The 17,195-nt window shown below is 35.6% G+C and overlaps 1 protein-coding gene across 1 annotated transcript in view; it reads left to right on the top strand.

The window, feature by feature from the left end:
• Positions 1-16,983, top strand: part of LOC150079275 (uncharacterized) — a 124,091-nt gene extending 107,108 nt beyond the window's left edge. The window contains exon 5 of the mRNA XM_090383546.1: positions 16,696-16,983. Coding sequence (XP_090239672.1) covers positions 16,696-16,958 — 263 coding nt within the window. The 3' untranslated portion in view covers positions 16,959-16,983. The remainder of the gene's footprint in view (positions 1-16,695) is intronic.
• The last annotated feature ends 212 nt before the right edge of the window (positions 16,984-17,195 follow it).

Here is a 17,195-nt window from a genome sequence, read left to right as displayed (position 1 = left end):
CAGATCTCTCCCATGAGGTGACAGAGTTCTATTGTTGCTGATCAAGAACTGCTGTGGAGGACTAAACATGGCAGTTAACACATTCTACCTACTTTAATATTATTTTGTTGTTTTGTGAAAGTGCCTGTTGTCACAAATTTGCATCAAACTGAAAATAAAATTAAGAACATATATAGTTGGTATTTTCTCACTCTGTATCCATTTTTAGTATACTGTATATGCATTAAGTGCCTATTGTCCATCTGTTCTGTCTGCATGTAAAACTGAACTCATAGTGAATAGATTTTCATAATATTTTATATTCAACTCTTTTAGAAAGATTTGTTGCCCACAGTAATTTCGTTAAAATTGGACTGACAGAAATCCAACAGTTATTTATTTCTGTCCATCCATCTATGTGTAATAACTTGACTCTCAGTAGACAGATTTTCATGAAATTTTATAATTAGGTCTTTTAGAAAGATTTGTTAAACCATCCAAAATTTCATCAAGCTCAGTGGTCTGAGCAAGGATTCCATCAGCATTGAACTCATTCAACCATTAAAAGTTAACACTTGAATCAGTTTCCTCCAGGTGTCTAGTCTCCAACTATTGTAGTTTTCAGAACTTCTCTCACTAATCTTGTTGTTCTTCTCTACACCTGTTCCAATTGATCCACATCCTTCCTAATTGTTAATTTGTCAGGCCTTCTCAAATTTCATTAAAACTGGACCAAGAGAAATCCTGCAATTATTATAATTAATATATATATTTTTATTTATTTTTTTTAACATATTGCTATCCATATATATCCATATTTGTAAACTGAAGCTCTGTTATTATTTTTGTTGCCACGTGCTGAATGAAGAAATGAATGGACAATGCAGCAGAAAAAAAATATTCTCAACTTGTACATAGAACTCATTGCTTTTTTTTTTTTTTTTTTAAATCATAAATTATTACTATTTGGTAATGCACTGTGTACATTAACTAACTTCATCTATACACAGAGACAGAAAATAATTCTGGCATTAAATGGTGAAAAACTATTTATAAAAAAATGCAGAAGTAAAACACTGAGAACAATTAAAGCAACAAAGGAAGTAACCAGAAAATAAACAGACTTGATAGAAAGTATTGTAAATCAGAGATTGTGTACTATTAAGTAATATGTTCATAATTATAATACATTTCCTAAGTAGGTAGCATTTGTATATTTCAAGCTGCTGGATAAAAAAAGAAACTGGCATAAATTTGTTCGAACGTGAATGACATCAGCTGAGTGCAGTAAGTGGTGTTTTTATGTTCCAGGTGTTTAGTAAAGACTTTGGTTTCTTGGAAATAAAGATATATTGTTTTGTGAAAGTAACATATTGAGCTTGCATATCCACTGGTTATGTACAAAGTACAGTAATTCAAAAATGGAGGTCAGTATTTCATTAAGAATATTCTGTGTAAAAAATACAAGCAATGTATAGAGGCATATTTGTAGTTGAGGCACTGTTATCTAGTTATATGACCTTGAAAGTTCATGTTTACTATTATGAACTGCTCTTTCACTCAAATATAACATTGATTTTTACTGATTCTTCTAAAATAACAAATATTGACTAAATTTCTCTATGTTACACATCATACCAGTTGTATAAAATAAATTCAATTGGAACTAAATGTCATTTATGGGATGAAATAATCATTGTGTTGGTGGGCTTTTTTTTTTTTTTGTAATCACTGTGGGGGGTTTAATAATCACAGTGGGTAGGGGGGTTTGTGACTTCAGACACAAAAGGTAAGACACTTCATCACTTCTCAAACAATGATGAAGCTTTCTGGCTATTCAGATGGATTTCCTTTGAAGTTGTCTCCTTACAGTAAAACATCAATTCCAACACTTCTGAAACTTTTGGAAGCATTCCTGACAGGCTTATTTTAGAATTTCTAATAGTTCCTGTTCACTTGTGTCACATGAACAATTTTCTCTATTGTTGCAAATATGTGGCCTTTCAAGGAGGCTTTAAGCTTGAGAATGGAGGGATCACAGGGAGATAAATGTGGTCAATGCAAGACCACAGTAATAGAGTACTTTGCAAAAAATTCTTGAATGCAATTGTCATAGAAATGTTTTTTAACATTCCTTTTCACTGTTTGACCATGCAGAACAAATTCATATTGAACAATGCCTTGTTAGTTAACTGCAATAAGCATGATCTTCACATTTTGATTGAGGGGGGCCTTTTGTTTCTGGGTCTTAGCCATACAACCATGATTCATAACTAGTACTGATGGAAGAAACAGTGTAGGTCAGTAGTAGCATCTTGATAAAGGTGCTACTACTGACATGTGAGAACTCACTGATCATCAATGAGGATGTGAGGCACAAAATGGCTGAAAAGCATCATAATCCCAAATCTTGTGTTAAAATTGAAATATCAATTTTGCTAGCATCTTCATCAGATTACGAACGCAAATGATTGAATCATTGGTTTTTGAGTGAAGGGCAGTCATTGTGAGGGCTCTTCAGCAAACAAGTGACTCCTTAAACTGTGCAAACCACAAAGTCTGAATGACACATCGCATCTTCAGCAGCTGCTGGTTAACATTTCATGGGTTTCTGTTGCTCCTTTGTCTAATTTAACAAAAATTTAATATACATTTACTGCTGTAGAATTGCTCATTTTGAAATGCAGTGAAATGCATACAATGTCCATTTAATGTGGACAAATTCACAGATAAATGGGTGATTTGTACAGGTACTCCTCTCCTTATGTACAACTTGCACAAAGCTGTTGCTATGTTTGGTTATAAGAATCCATTTTGAACACCTTCGTGATATTTTTCTAAAGCGAATTTCTGGAGGTCACTACCATAAATCAAAAACAATTAACAGTTTCCGGTTTATTGGGCACTTTCTGTTAGTGCAGTGTAATTATAAACAGGTAGTAAACTCAATCTTATTGCATTTGCGATGATACCGATAGCTGGAATTCTGTGAAATTTTGTTATTATGGTGAAATGTGCTTCCCCTTCACTTGAAATCTTCGATCAAATAAAAAGCATAAATAAATTTTCATAATCTTCTCTTCATTCCTATTTTTTGAGCTTCATAAAGTTGTCACTCCATGTCTCACTTGTGCGTATCATGTTGCAATTTGTGTGTTCTTTGTTATTGATTGCTTATTTTCTGACTGTTTTAAATTTTATGACCAAAAAAAAAAAAGTCAGTGAACAGAAATATCAGTTAGTTACACTATTATTAAGCTATATATGTAAACGTAAATTTATTTTTATTTTGCTAACCTCTGGGAAATACTTTTCCGATTTTTACATATAATTTAATTTTGCTAATTGGAGGAAGTAAAGTGTAAATTTGTGCTCTCTGTATCTTTACTTTTATAGCGCGTGGATTTCTCCTATTTTCGCTTATTAGAATAGCCGTTTAATACAATTAAAATTCAATTTGCAAATGTGATCACAATGACCGGTACTTACTACGTATTGTACTATAGCGAATGGTATTTTATTTTGGAGAGTCCATCATAAAGTGATTTGATCGTAGATTAAATTAAATTACTTATTGTATTTAGATTAAATTAATTTTGAATAAATACTGTGCCCTACATTATTCATTGTATGTTTTTTCAGCCTCATTTAACTCGGTTACAAATCGTAAAATTCTGTACGTGATGAAGTTCGTTGGAGGTTATAATCTTGGTGCATTGTACTGCACATGTATTTTGTATCTACAAGACCGAAGTTGGACTTGCGTACAAAACGGACTTACGTACATGAAAAAAAAAACTGATTAAGTATTTAAGTTGAGAGGTACCTGTATTACTAGGTGAATGTCACCAAACATTGTGCAAAGGTCATAACTCTACAATGCTACAATTTCTAAGTTCAAAGTGATTCCTCAAACTTTGTGATAAGATAACACCTTGTATAGTACTCTGTATTAGTAGAAAGTTGATAAGACAACAGATATTTGTTGACACTACGCTTGACTTTTTTGTGGATTGTAATTTTCAGAAAATACAAATGAAGAAAGGTTGTTCCAAAGAATAAATAGAAGGGATGAATAAAGGTTAGTTCTCTCAGCTTGGAGATGAACAGTGGACAAAAGATGACTAGTTGAAGTTTATGTTCAAGATAGGTAGGGAGGGAGAGGGGAGACAGAGGTTCTTCTAAATTGGCATCAGAATTACTGATGCTAATTTAGAACTGTTGCTGTGGAAATACCTATAGTAAAACATGTAGCAGAAACTGAACATCTATATGATAGAGAATGGAGAAAGTTTATAAGATGGTCTGTTAATTAACCTGACTCTCCTCCTTTGAGTAAGTAGGAATTTAAGATAGGTTTTAGGAGCACCACACCAGATGTGGCAACACTATTCCATGGTGGGATAGATTTGAGATTTGTATAGAACTAGCTGTTTAGAAGAAAAGTTATGAAGAGATAAAAAAATTGAGAGAGAACCTATATTGACTCCAGACACATTTTTTATTATTAGTTTTTACTAAACAATTATTAGTATTTTTCAATACATAGGAAGCAGTATTTATGACATTCTTATGCCAAGTTTAGTTTAGAGTTCAAGATTATCCACAATAAAGAAACATGATTTTATCTGGAAAGAAATCTGATTGTCTGAAAATGGGTATAGGTGCAGCAGACTTTTTTTTGTAAGAAGTAAAACAAGATTAAGTTTTAGGATTGGAGTTAACTAAGTTTTCTCTGCCCCGTTAGAGAATTACCCAAAGTTTAGAATGTAAGGAGCTGCTGTGGGTATTCAAGAAGTTGTAGCTTGTGCAGAGCAGGATTTGTTGAACTGTGAGGTACAATAGTGTCATTAAAATGTGAACAGCTTAAATTAGTGGCAGAAGGTCATCATTAAAGGAGTACCAGAATCTATTTTTACCTTGTCTTGGCACATAATAGCCATTGCTGCTAATGGACCAGTAAAATCGTATATCCACCAACCACGTAAAGGAAAAAAGAATAGAACGAACAGAACAGAACATAGGGGAACACCATCAGTTGAAAGTTTGAAGATAGAGCCATCTGCCATCAACTACAATAAGCAGTTAGAGAGAAAACTACCCAATTGCAGAAAACAGAAGGGGGAACCATAAAAAGAGTATAATGTATGAAAACTAGGAAAAAATATGGAAACCATGATGGCAGCAGAAACTAACTTCATTGGAATATATTAAACTTAGAACATAAAAATAATACCAGTAATTGCAACGAGGATAGTAATGTAAGACAGAAGTATAGAGACCATGAAATATATATATAATTAGAAATCAAATGAAGGGGCCAAGAATAATTTAAAACCAAAATAATATTTTAGAAGCTATTGAAGAGACCAGCTTAAAATCCAAAAGTGTGAAAATCACATATTTCAATTGGAAAATATATGCCAATTTGTGTGGGAAGCCCAAGCAGAAAGAAGTGCCAAAAGTAAATGAAAATTAGTGAATATGTGTTTACTTTTCTTAAATAGAATGATTCATAAGGCAACGGCCTCTCATGCTTGCTGTCTCGACCTCATTAGTTGTATTGAGAAGTCGTTTCTAACATTCTCTCTAGTACACCATTCACTACTCCTTTTAATTCTTCGAAATATTCAAGATATAATTTCCAACTGTCTTCTTGAACTCTTGCTAAGTTTAATCACCCACTGCTCTGTATACACATTACACTTTAATACCTGGTGAAAGTAACATTGTGATATTTCAAAAGGAGAAGAAAGAATAGCAAATATTCTTTTTGACAAATAACTGGAGTGGACACCCAAATCCACAACACATCTACAAATAGTTTGTGTGGATTTGGCAAAATTTTTGTAGAATGATTTAAACAGAAATGCAGAAGAGAAAATGTCCCTTTTAATAGTAGTAGTATGTGGTATGTGATGCAAGAAAGCAAGTGTATGAGCTTATGCAGCATCAGCCAAAAAAAAAAAAAATCACACCATTCCCTACAAATGCCTGTCCAGTTCTTCCTTAAATTTATTCAACCTATCAACTTCCACGACAGATGGAAGTTTGTTCCAGCAATTAACCACCCGCTGGCTAAAGGCAAATTTCCGCACATCTATTCTACATCTGTCCTTTCTTAATTTGAATTTATGCCCCCTGAGGTTCGTAATCTGAACAAGTGGAAGGATCCCATCAGAATTCAGCGTGCTCAACCCATTCAAGGCCTTATACACCTCAATCAACTCACAGTGCAGGTGCCTAGTCTCCAGCCACTGCAATTTGCAGAACTTAAGCCTCTCTTGGTAAGAGGATCCCTTCATTCCCCTCACCAATCTTGTTGCCCTTCTCTGTACACACTCAAGTAAATCTACATCCTTCCTAAAATGAGGTCTCCAGACCTGTATGCAGTACTCAAGGTGTGGCCTGACCATTGCCTTATACAGAGGGACAATTACCTCCTTCTCCCTGCTAGCAAAATTCCTATATATCATTGACAAAACCCCATGACCTGTCCTGGCAGCCTGTCTACATTGCTCAGAAAACTTCATATCTGACTGCACAATTACTCCCAGGTCTTTTTCATTTTCTACCACCTTAAGTGTAGTACCACACAGTTAGTACGTTTCTCTGGGGTTACTTCTACCCATATGCAGTACTTTGCATTTGTCAAGGTTAAACTTCAGTTGCCACTTCTTAGCCCATATGCCCAAGTTATCTAGATCCTGTTGCAGTAGCACACTGCCATTACTGTCATTAACAACCCTGCCAACCTTTGTATCACCTGCAAACTTCGACACTAAGCCTGATATAACTTCTTCAGTATCATTGATAAATATACAAAACAACAGTGGACCCAACACCGAACCCTGTGGGACTCCACTAATAACATTAGTCCACGAAGAGCAGCACCCATTGATTACCACCCTCTGTCTTCTCCCACTCAACCATCCTTTTATCCATTGTAGCAACTTACTTTTAATACCATTCTGCTCCAATTTGTACAGTAGTCTTCCATGCGCAACAGTGTCAAAAGCTTTCTTGAAATCCAAATTGAAATCCAAATACAGTCAGTCCTCATATAGCACGATAGTTGTGTTCCTAGAAACCCTCGTGCAATGCAAAATCGTACAATATAAACAACGGGCCCTATGGGAAAAATAGGATTAGGTGCCGACCACCCAAGATTGAACACACATTTGTAACCAAAACATTACCAAACACAATAAATAATCATAATAAAATACTTACGTATTTTATTACGACTATTACGTAATAAAATATTGCTACTGCTTTTGCTTCTATCGTAAGCAAACTTGTTCCTTGTTTGATTTTTTATCCAAACAGATGACAGCCGTTTCACTCTTCCAATTCTTTGTCTTAATCTAATGGATTTTAATTACACTTTGAGTTGTTCCTGCTATCAAAGTTGTTTTTATTTTCTCTGCATTCTTTGTAATTCTCGGCGTTGCCTCATTTAGGTCTGTAGCACGTGCAATATCACATGGTCTTTCATTTCGCTCAAAGCGTTTAAAAATTTCATATTTTTTTTCTCTATCGACAGAGGCGGTCTGGCATACTATGGTTTATGGCCACTACAAAATTTCCCGGGTAAGAATTTTTAACCCGGTCCACCTCTGTTTATCGATATTGCTTTTCTTTTTCTCTCTGAATCTGCAGTGTCTTCACCAGGACCCTTCCTTTTCACACCTTTTTACTCATTTTTAGGGAATAAAGCACAATTACAAAAAGAGGAGGCATGCTTTATACACATAAATAAAGCTGCACACATATAGCATCTGAATAAACAACACCGTAAAGGCAGAGATACACTATTAACACCTCACATTTTACTAAAGCACATTTCTAGGGGTTACTACCATAAAACAATAAAAACAATTTCCAATTGCGTTCCTGCTAGTGGAATCTGTTATAAACTGGTAGTAAACTCGATCTAATTGCATTTGCAATTATACCGATAGCTGTAATTGTGTTTGTTTTTACGTTATTATGGTGAAATGTGTTTCCCCTTCACTGATATAAAAACATTTTCAGAATCTTCTCTTCATTCCCCTCGTGTTGCGTCTGTAATTACTCGTGTCACCCTTCGATCCCCCTTTGTGAATTGGGGATACATTTGCACATCTCCAGTCCGTGGGAACCTCCCCTGAGTCCAATGATGCTCTCATAATTATGGCTAAGGGTTTGCTAAGTTGCTTTGCCATCTCCTTTAATATAACTGGATAGATCCCATCTATCCCAGGTGCTTTTCTTATGTTTAACTTCAACAATTTCTCCTCCACTTTGCTCTCAGTTATTACAAAATCATTAAGTATCCTGCTACAATTTGATAACCTTCTGCCATTTTCAAACCTTAATAATTCCTCACGTGTGAATGTAGATGCAAAATACTCATTCAGTTTGTTTACTATCTGAGCAGGATCATCAACAGTCGAACCATCGATGTCAAGTGGACCAATCAGATTCATCCCCTTCCTTTTAGAGTTTATATAAGTAAAGAAATCCTTGCTGTTTTTCTTAGCATCTTTTGCCAAGGATTTCTCGTAATCTGTCTTTGCTTGCCTAACCTCTTTTGTGACCTGGTTACAGACTAGCTTATATCTGCCATAGGCTTCTGAGTTGCTTGATAATTTATATGCATCCCATGCATTTTTCTTCTCTGTTTCTTCTCATTAGTTCGTTAGATAACCCTTTTGGCCTAAACCTTGAACAATATTTCTTAATAGGTATGAAACTTTTAGTAGCTTCCACGATTGATTCCTTGAATGCTTCCCACTTAGAATTCACTGTTGGTAACATCGTCAGTTGATCCCACTGTACAGAATTTAAAAACTGTCTGAGACCACTGTACTCACTTTTATGGAAGCAAAAACCCTTTCCTTTACCCCTGATGGTAATTAAATCTTTAAGTAAATCCCACATCAGTACACTGTGATCACTGCCACCTAGTGGTTCCTTTATCTGCAAATTCTTAATACACGAATGATCACTGCTGATAACCAGATCAAGAGTATTACTCTCTCTGGTTGCCTCTCAAACATGCTGCTGCTGCAGAAAACAATCATCCAATAAATCCACAAAAGTCTGACTAGTGTGTTGAGTGACCAACCCACAAGTTCCAGTCAATATCTGGGAAGTTAAAATCCCCCATTATAATGATGAGTATTCAAAACAGCAAGAGAGAAAGAATTGATAATGAAGTGGAATGTGAACTGTGCAAATGCTACATAAACATTGGTCATTGCAAGCAACCAGTCATGTTTGTATAAAGCATAAAATCAAGTCAAATTTCCCCCAAAATACTAGTTTTTTGCAAAATATTGCACAGTATTTTCGAATGAAAATTCCAATCAAGGACAGTCTTGCTGTAGCAAATGAGTTGACAATGGTCTACATTGTAACAATAAACTATTTAAAGAAATATTTAACTCAGACTCAAAAACAGTTAGTAAATATTCATGCATGAACTAAAACTGCAGCTCTTATTAAAAATGTTATTGGAGTATTTTGTAGACAAGATTTATTGGCAGACCTAAAAAAAATTCAGTGTTTCAGAATATCTACAGATGCAAGCAGTCACAAAACGGAAAAGATCTTCCCTTTAGTTTATTTTTTGCAAACAAAAAACAAAATAAAAATCTTAAATTGAATCACTACCAATAGCACTTAAACGATTCCATCGTGAGTATGGTGTTATATGAAAAAAGTGATAGTGGCTTAATAGACCTTGCTATGGCCGGTGGTCACTTTTTTTACCTTTCAAAATTTGAATTTCTAGAACAGACTTGAGAAATTGTGTAGTTTTTTTTTGTCTTCCATTCTGGCACACAATGGATGTGCAGAAAGGATTTTTGCAATATAAATGCAATGGTCTGACGAATGTAATTGCCTGGGTACGAAAACCATCAATTCCATAATGATGTGTAAATTCAACTTGAATTTAACATGAAAAAGTTTCTGCAATATGATGAAAAGTTGAGACAATTTAAAATATGACTGAAAGCACTATTTGCTCCTAATGTTTCATTGTAATGCTACTTATTTATTGAAGAAATATATTTTATTTATTTTTTTTTTTTCAATGAATTATTTATATATTCTTCTGTAAACATAATTTGAAATTTAGAAAATAAACAAAAATACCCACTGTCCCAGTTTTTTTTTTAGAAAATGGCTTGGTTTTTTCCCATTCTAAAATCACTTTATCCCATTATCACCATAAGTGTCTGATTACCCTACTCTCTAGTCAAGTGGTTGGATATGAGTTGTTGCGTTGGGAGCAAAAAACAACACACGAATGTTGTGATTAATGTTGTTAAGGTATCTTGGGTGTCTCAGGGCATTATCTAATGTAAGCAAAACTTAGTGAAAGCAAGGTTAGCATCACAACAGCAAAATGTTTAGTGAACCAGAGTTCAAAGACTTGTCCAGTGACCCAAGCCCTTTTATTTGCCATTCAGTGGACTGGTTCATATTCTTGCTACTCTTTCAGAAGATGGGGGTTAAGTGAGTGGCAAACAAAAAGAGGCTTCATATTAAAATCATCTGCATCATTACTGCATAGCAAGAGCATCAGTCTGTCTTTATGCAAGTTAAACCCTGGAACAACCTTTTCTTCCTTGATGGCATCCATTCCGAAATAAGCCTGTTTCATCAGCATTAAATACTTGCTGTAGTTTGTAGTCCATTTCATTAATGAGTAATTTGTAATTCATCAGGAAATTCAGCTACAGCTGCATGGCCAGCACTAGCTGATTCACTGGTGACCTTCAACTTGTACAGATTTTCACATCTGATGAACTTAGCCAACCTGGTTGGTTGGCTAAGTTCATCAGATGTGAAAATCTTAGCCAACCAAAATGGTTCTGGCTTTGCAACATTCTCTCTTCTTGACAAAGATGCTCATAAATCTTGTTTTATTCCTAAACACTAGGTTACTTGAGCATGTTTGCTTTGCCTCATGCTCTGTCTATGTTCAGTGAGAACATTTTCTCCATCTTTTCTGTAAGCTGATTTCTAACCCGTGTAGTTAACTTAGCAGACAAAGAGGTAGAGACGTAGAATGCATCACAGCATAATGAGTTTTATGAGCATTCTTCTTTATGTATGCCCAGGTTGAAAGCCTGTCCTAGATACAACTTTGTTTCCAATGTTAAGGAGGTCCTTTTTCTCTTCATCTGTGGAATGGAGAAGATGTTGATGCCCATTTTGACTTCATAACAGTGGCAGCTATAGGAGGAACATAAAATGGTAAACGCAAGTAGCACAGACTTGCAAACCATAGTGGCAAGTGCATGACTGAAAGCAGAGAGATGCAGTTGGTGGGCCTTTAACTGGAAGAAGTCTATTGTTTGTGCAGTGCATCTTCTGGGCGTTTGGGTAAGAATTTATTCTACCACCACAAATTGTGTAAAAACAAATTTTTTTTTGCATGAAGAGGATACTTGGAAGAAAAAGAGATCAGTAGCATAGAAGTGAATTCGCATTGACTGAAGTCACAAAGCAGGAGACACCTGTATTTTCTCTTGCAAAAGCTATTGGGAACGTGCATCTTGAACTGATTTCTGGGGATTGTGCAGAAAGTAATGGCAACACTTGTAGGTAGGAATTGTTGTATAGTGTTATTTGTAATGCGGCTCTGGAGGTTCCCCCAGCTCCGCGCCAGACAATGTGATGAATATAAAACTGTAAAGATCAGATTCGTGTGGTTTAGTGAGTGTTCGTGTATATTAGTGTGGAGTTGTTGTTCTTCCAGCCTCTTAGTGTAGGAGCCTATGTTTTCACACAAAAACCTCTAGTCCATGGTGTTGGACAATAAGTCCAACACCACAAGGTGTGCTAGGTAGTAGGGAGTATGAAGCACTGGTGGGCAAACCCTGTGGTAGCCAAGGCTTACAATCGGAAAAGGGTATCTGTCTCCTCCCCCCATACTTTGCCTGGTGGGGCTCATCCCCACTAACTTCTTTGGGGATGCCTACTCTATTGTTCCCTTCCTTCTACCTGTTTCCCCCAGTCTCCCCCCAACCCACTAACTAAACTGGCTGAGTATGCCCCTAACAATGCTGCCAAATTCTAATCAACATCTAAAAATTCAATCGCTTTCTCGTAAACATCTTTCGGCCTTTCCAAATTTTAGTGTTTATTCATATATATATATATATATATACACATACACACACAGCAATACCCCGCAAAGCACTGATAATTGGTACCGAAACTGTTATGTGAAACCGTGCTGACTGAGGTATAATTATAATGGGTTTTAAATGAATGCGTACTAGAGAAACAGTCTATAAACAAATTATAATAAATCTATAAACAATTTACGCTTGATAGCCAATTAAAAGGATTTGAAATAAAAAATATTGCAAAAATTTTATTAATGAAAAGGTAACATCATGAGAGATGAGAAAAAAGCTTTATTGTTTATTTGGGTATTTCAAAAATGAAGTTTGGTGAAGTCATCTCTTTTTCTCGGTATACAAGTCTTTGTAGCATTGAATCCCATTTATGAAATTTTCTGTATCTGGATGCTACATCCAACATTTGGATCTCCATTCATAATTGCCTCGTGGGCCATGTCAAGCCCTAAAAAACCTTCAATTCTTCTGTTGAAAATTCTTTTGATGCCACATCAGAATTGTTTTCCTCTTCTTCATATGCCATTTTCTCATCAATGTCGAGGCGAGTTGCATCATCTAAGTTATTTGCATGTGAGTTACCTGTTTCAAAACCAATGAAATCATTTGCCAAATGGAGCAAAATGTGCTGCCAAACATAGCGCACGTTGTTGGCAATGATTTCTAACCAAGATGCAGATATATTTTCGACCATATTTAAAGGGGTAAAAAAAATAAATTGTGAAATGAAAAGTTTGAAAAGCTATCACGTTTCTCGTCAGGATGGAATTGAGAAAAGTGAACACTGTTGCCACTGACTGCCCGAGGGGACTACTATCATATGTGCAGATTATATGTACCTGTACCTAAGCTATGAACACACAGCATATATGTATAGTACGTGTCTAGGCTATTGAATGAGTTTTAATATGTACAGTAAATTTTCAAATTAAATTTAATTGAAAACCATGTTATAGTGAAACCTGTACTGTTTGAAGCTGTGCCAAGTGAGGTATGGCTATATATATATATATATATATACACACGCGCACACACATATTATATTATATACACTTATCCTTTCTATACACATTGTACTCCCCAAATTCAAATTCTGCTTCCCTTATGTCTGAGTGATACCATGTCTGTATTTGTTGGCTTAATCAGCACTTCAAATTCATCTAATTTAGTTGGGAACAATAAGAGCCATCATGTTCTTTAAATAGTGCTTCTTTGCTTAATTAAATAATTTTTATGATATTGGAATAAGTTGTTAGCAATAAAGATTGGTTTAAAAATAAGCACTTGTTCAATACTGAAAAACTATTTTTGATAGGTATTCCAGTAAAATTCTGCATGCTTACCAACTTTCTAGAAGAAAACTATTTCAGTGATAATTTAGACGCTTAATGTTGTATAAGGGTGGATGATATTGCCACTTCGACTGCAGTACATTTCGTTCAAAATGTCAAATGTGTCCCCCCCCCCCATATTGGTCCACACCTACTCTGAAGTATGCATTGCATTAATAGTATCTTTTGGATTTGTAGACCGAAATGCAAGATGCATCTACTAGCCAGCACCCATTCACAGTTCATGCTTATTTCTAACTTTTATTTTTTATTTATACCTTCTAGTTCTTTGGAAAACCATCCTTGATATGTATTTCATGAAAATTGTAATCTACAGAAATTCCAAGTCCACTGTCAACAAATATCTTTTTCATCTCAATCCATATCTAATACTGAGGGTACAACCTTGAGGGTATGGATTGAGATGAAAAATCACACTTGCTGTTCATATGAGGAAATTTTCGAAATGTCGACTATGATAACTAGTGGGCAGACGAAACTTAAGTCCAAAGTTTCTATACCAAATATACACTATGTTGACAAAGATTTTGGAGCAGCTTTAATTCTGCAAATGTTACAACCCGGGTTGGATTGATATCACTAAAGGACTCTGTGTAGTGTCATGTTGTCGTGATGAGTATTTTTGTTACTAGTACTTGTACTGTACTTAGCAGCAATAAAGAAATTTAATTAATATATTATGTCATATAATATATTAATTAAATGTATGAAAGGCATTACACTATAGAAAATTCTTGAGCAAACTGTAGCCTTATAATTGTAGCCACTTTGTAGAGGTGTTTCGCCCATCAATGGAATTTCTGTTGTGCTTATAGAAACTTCTTACTTCTGCAAACAACTAATAACAACCTGGAAAATGTTCAACGGGAATGTATTATTAAGCAAGGCATTTTTTATACAAGCTGTTTTGCAGGCTGCCTCCGTGGGCAGGTGCAGCATTGCGCGTAGCACACGCTTCTTGATTAGACCGGGGTTCAAGCCCGTGACTACCAAATACGGAGGATGCAGAAAGGTCAGGGAATGACCACCGCATATCCTCGGAGCAATATGACCTTAGTTGCTAATGATCCTAAAAACCAAATAAACAAGCTGTTTTGCACAGTATAGCATCGAGCCTTAATGTTTTTGGAGGGAGGGATATAATATATAATAATTGTGATGTCTTGACTGTTGTTGCACATTCAGTATTGGTGATATCATAATGCAAAAGCCCATATATATTTCAAAGTAAGTGTACTGTGTGACAAATTGAGCTGTAAAATTGGTTTGCATGTGTGAACAAGTACTCTGATTGACCTGTGAAATAACTGGATAGGAGCATTACAAGCTGTCCATAGAAAATAGTCTCTTACTGAAGTTTAAGAAAATCTGGCATCAAAGAATGGATGATATTTCAAATCTTTCAATAAGAAGGCCTCTGGAGTCAGGAAACAGTAGGATGGATGAGTATTCAAACGTTGAACTGGACAACATGCACCTTGCGCATGGAGCTGCGGACTGTAATGGGCACCTCGCTCCACGCTTGTACCAGGAACGTTTCCTGCACAGGCGTGCTCCTCATCATGATTTTTGCACGTGTGCACAGAAGATTACGTGAGACTGGTTGTTTCACGAGAGGTACCATGAATCGAGAGCGAACGATGAGGACTCCAGACAATGAGAATGTCCTACGTGTACAAGTAGGAGTACTCGAGCGATAGGCCAACGATTGGGTATTTCCCAATCCACTGTATGGAGGATACTGTCAACAAACCAAATGAGTTCATACCATCTGCAACGTGTCCAATCATTGGAGCCTGCGGATTATCCACGCCAGAGGACTTTTGCTACTTGGTTTCTTCAACAGAAACGGTTCGCAAATGCTGACTTCCAGCGGGATCGCTGTTCACGCGACCTCCCGTTCTATGTCCTATACTGCATGACGAAGGCATTTCGGACCCTGTAATGCTATGTGATTCCGATTCATCTTTGTGCCGCCTACACCTCCTGCAAGTTTGTCACACTGCTAGTGAATCACCCTGTATGATGTGATAATCACCTCCTTATCCTGCCGACAAAATTCTTGTATATCATTAAAACCCCATGAGCTGTTCTAGCAGACCACCTTCTCTGCTCAGAGAACTTCATGTCTTCAGAATAATATACTAACTGTGTGGTATCACACAGTTGATATGTTATTCTGGGACTGCTACCCACATGCAGTACCTTTTTATTTGTCAATGTTAAACTTCGAATGCTAGTCAACAGCACATCAGCCTAATTTTTCCAGATTCTGATTACTGTCGTTGCTAACCTTTGTATCATCTGCAACCTTAAATATTAAGCCTGTTCTGCCTTCATCATTAATAGATGAAGAAAACGTGTCCAGTACTGATTCAGGGGAACTCCACTAATAACAGAATATCAAGAAGAGCAATGCCCATTGATAACAATTCTTTGTCTTCTTCCACTCAACCTCCCTTATACATAGCATTAACTTGCTCATAATGCTCCAATTTTATAGCAGTCTTATGTGAAACAGTGTCAAAAACATTCTGAGATCTAAGTATATGATGTCAAAATTATTTTTTTATCCAGTTCCTTGTTATTGAATCCAGTAACAAAGTTAATCCCATCAGATTAGTCAGACATGATCACCTTGCAAGAAATCCATGCTGTGACTGCATTCCTGTCTAGATTCTCCATTACTTTAACCATTGATTCCATAATTCTTCCTGAAACAGAAGTCAAGCTAACAGGTCTGTAATTACTCATTTCACCCTTTGTAAATTGGGCATAATATTTGCACTGGTCAGTCCATAGGAAACTCGAAATCCAGGGATGCTTTCATAATTATGGCTAAAGGTTTTGCTTACCTCAGGTGCCTTATAATAAATGTCAGTGAGCCTACAGCATATTATATAAGTAGTCTAGATCTCACTTTGTATTTTACCTTGATGGCACTTATGCATAACATAGTATATGCATATACTGTGTTATCAAAACTGAATGTGTTTATACAGATGAGATATCCTGGATGAATATCCCAAGTTTCATTTTATATGACAACTTATAGCACTCTCAAATTTAATTTTCTGTATCTATATGGTTAATAACAAAGTTTAATAGAATCACCTGTAGGGCCTGATTATTTTGAAGTTTTACTATATGTATATGGAATGATTATTTATAGTATTGTAAACTAAGAAATATAATTAATATATACTGTTTCCTTTACATAGAGACTGCTGAAAAGTCAAAAGCAGTTGTTTCACAGTCTATTCATAGAAAGGCAAAGAAATTGTTCAGTGACTGTGAAAACATACCTCTGAGATCGCCCCTCAGTAGCAGTACTCCAAATTCCCTTAGAATTCAATTACAGCAGAAACAGTTTGCTGAACGGCAGTTTGGGCAACAAAGAAGAAATGAAGCTTCATTTAAAAATAATTTTTATACTATGACTACAGAAGATAAAGAAAACTTTCCTGTAATATCGGGGCATTGAAGTGTGGATTATGTTACTAACATTGTAGATGCAACCAATTTTTTTTAATAATGAAAACATTTTTTTAAACATTTATATCCTAATGTTTGTAACTCTGTTTTTATGTGTTAAGTATTTGCAGATCATAAAAATAAATTGGATTTAATGAAATGCTAATTACCTTGTATTTGGAATTTTTTTATGTATAGAACCTCCTTGAAAGACTTAACACATTCAGGTTCACACAACTAACTGAAA

This window comes from Mastigoproctus giganteus, chromosome 10 (genome assembly GCF_048544385.1).
Source record: "Mastigoproctus giganteus isolate SK-2022 chromosome 10, ASM4854438v1, whole genome shotgun sequence".
Classification (NCBI taxonomy): domain Eukaryota; kingdom Metazoa; phylum Arthropoda; class Arachnida; order Uropygi; family Thelyphonidae; genus Mastigoproctus; species Mastigoproctus giganteus.
This window is presented reverse-complemented; position numbering and strand designations above follow the sequence as displayed.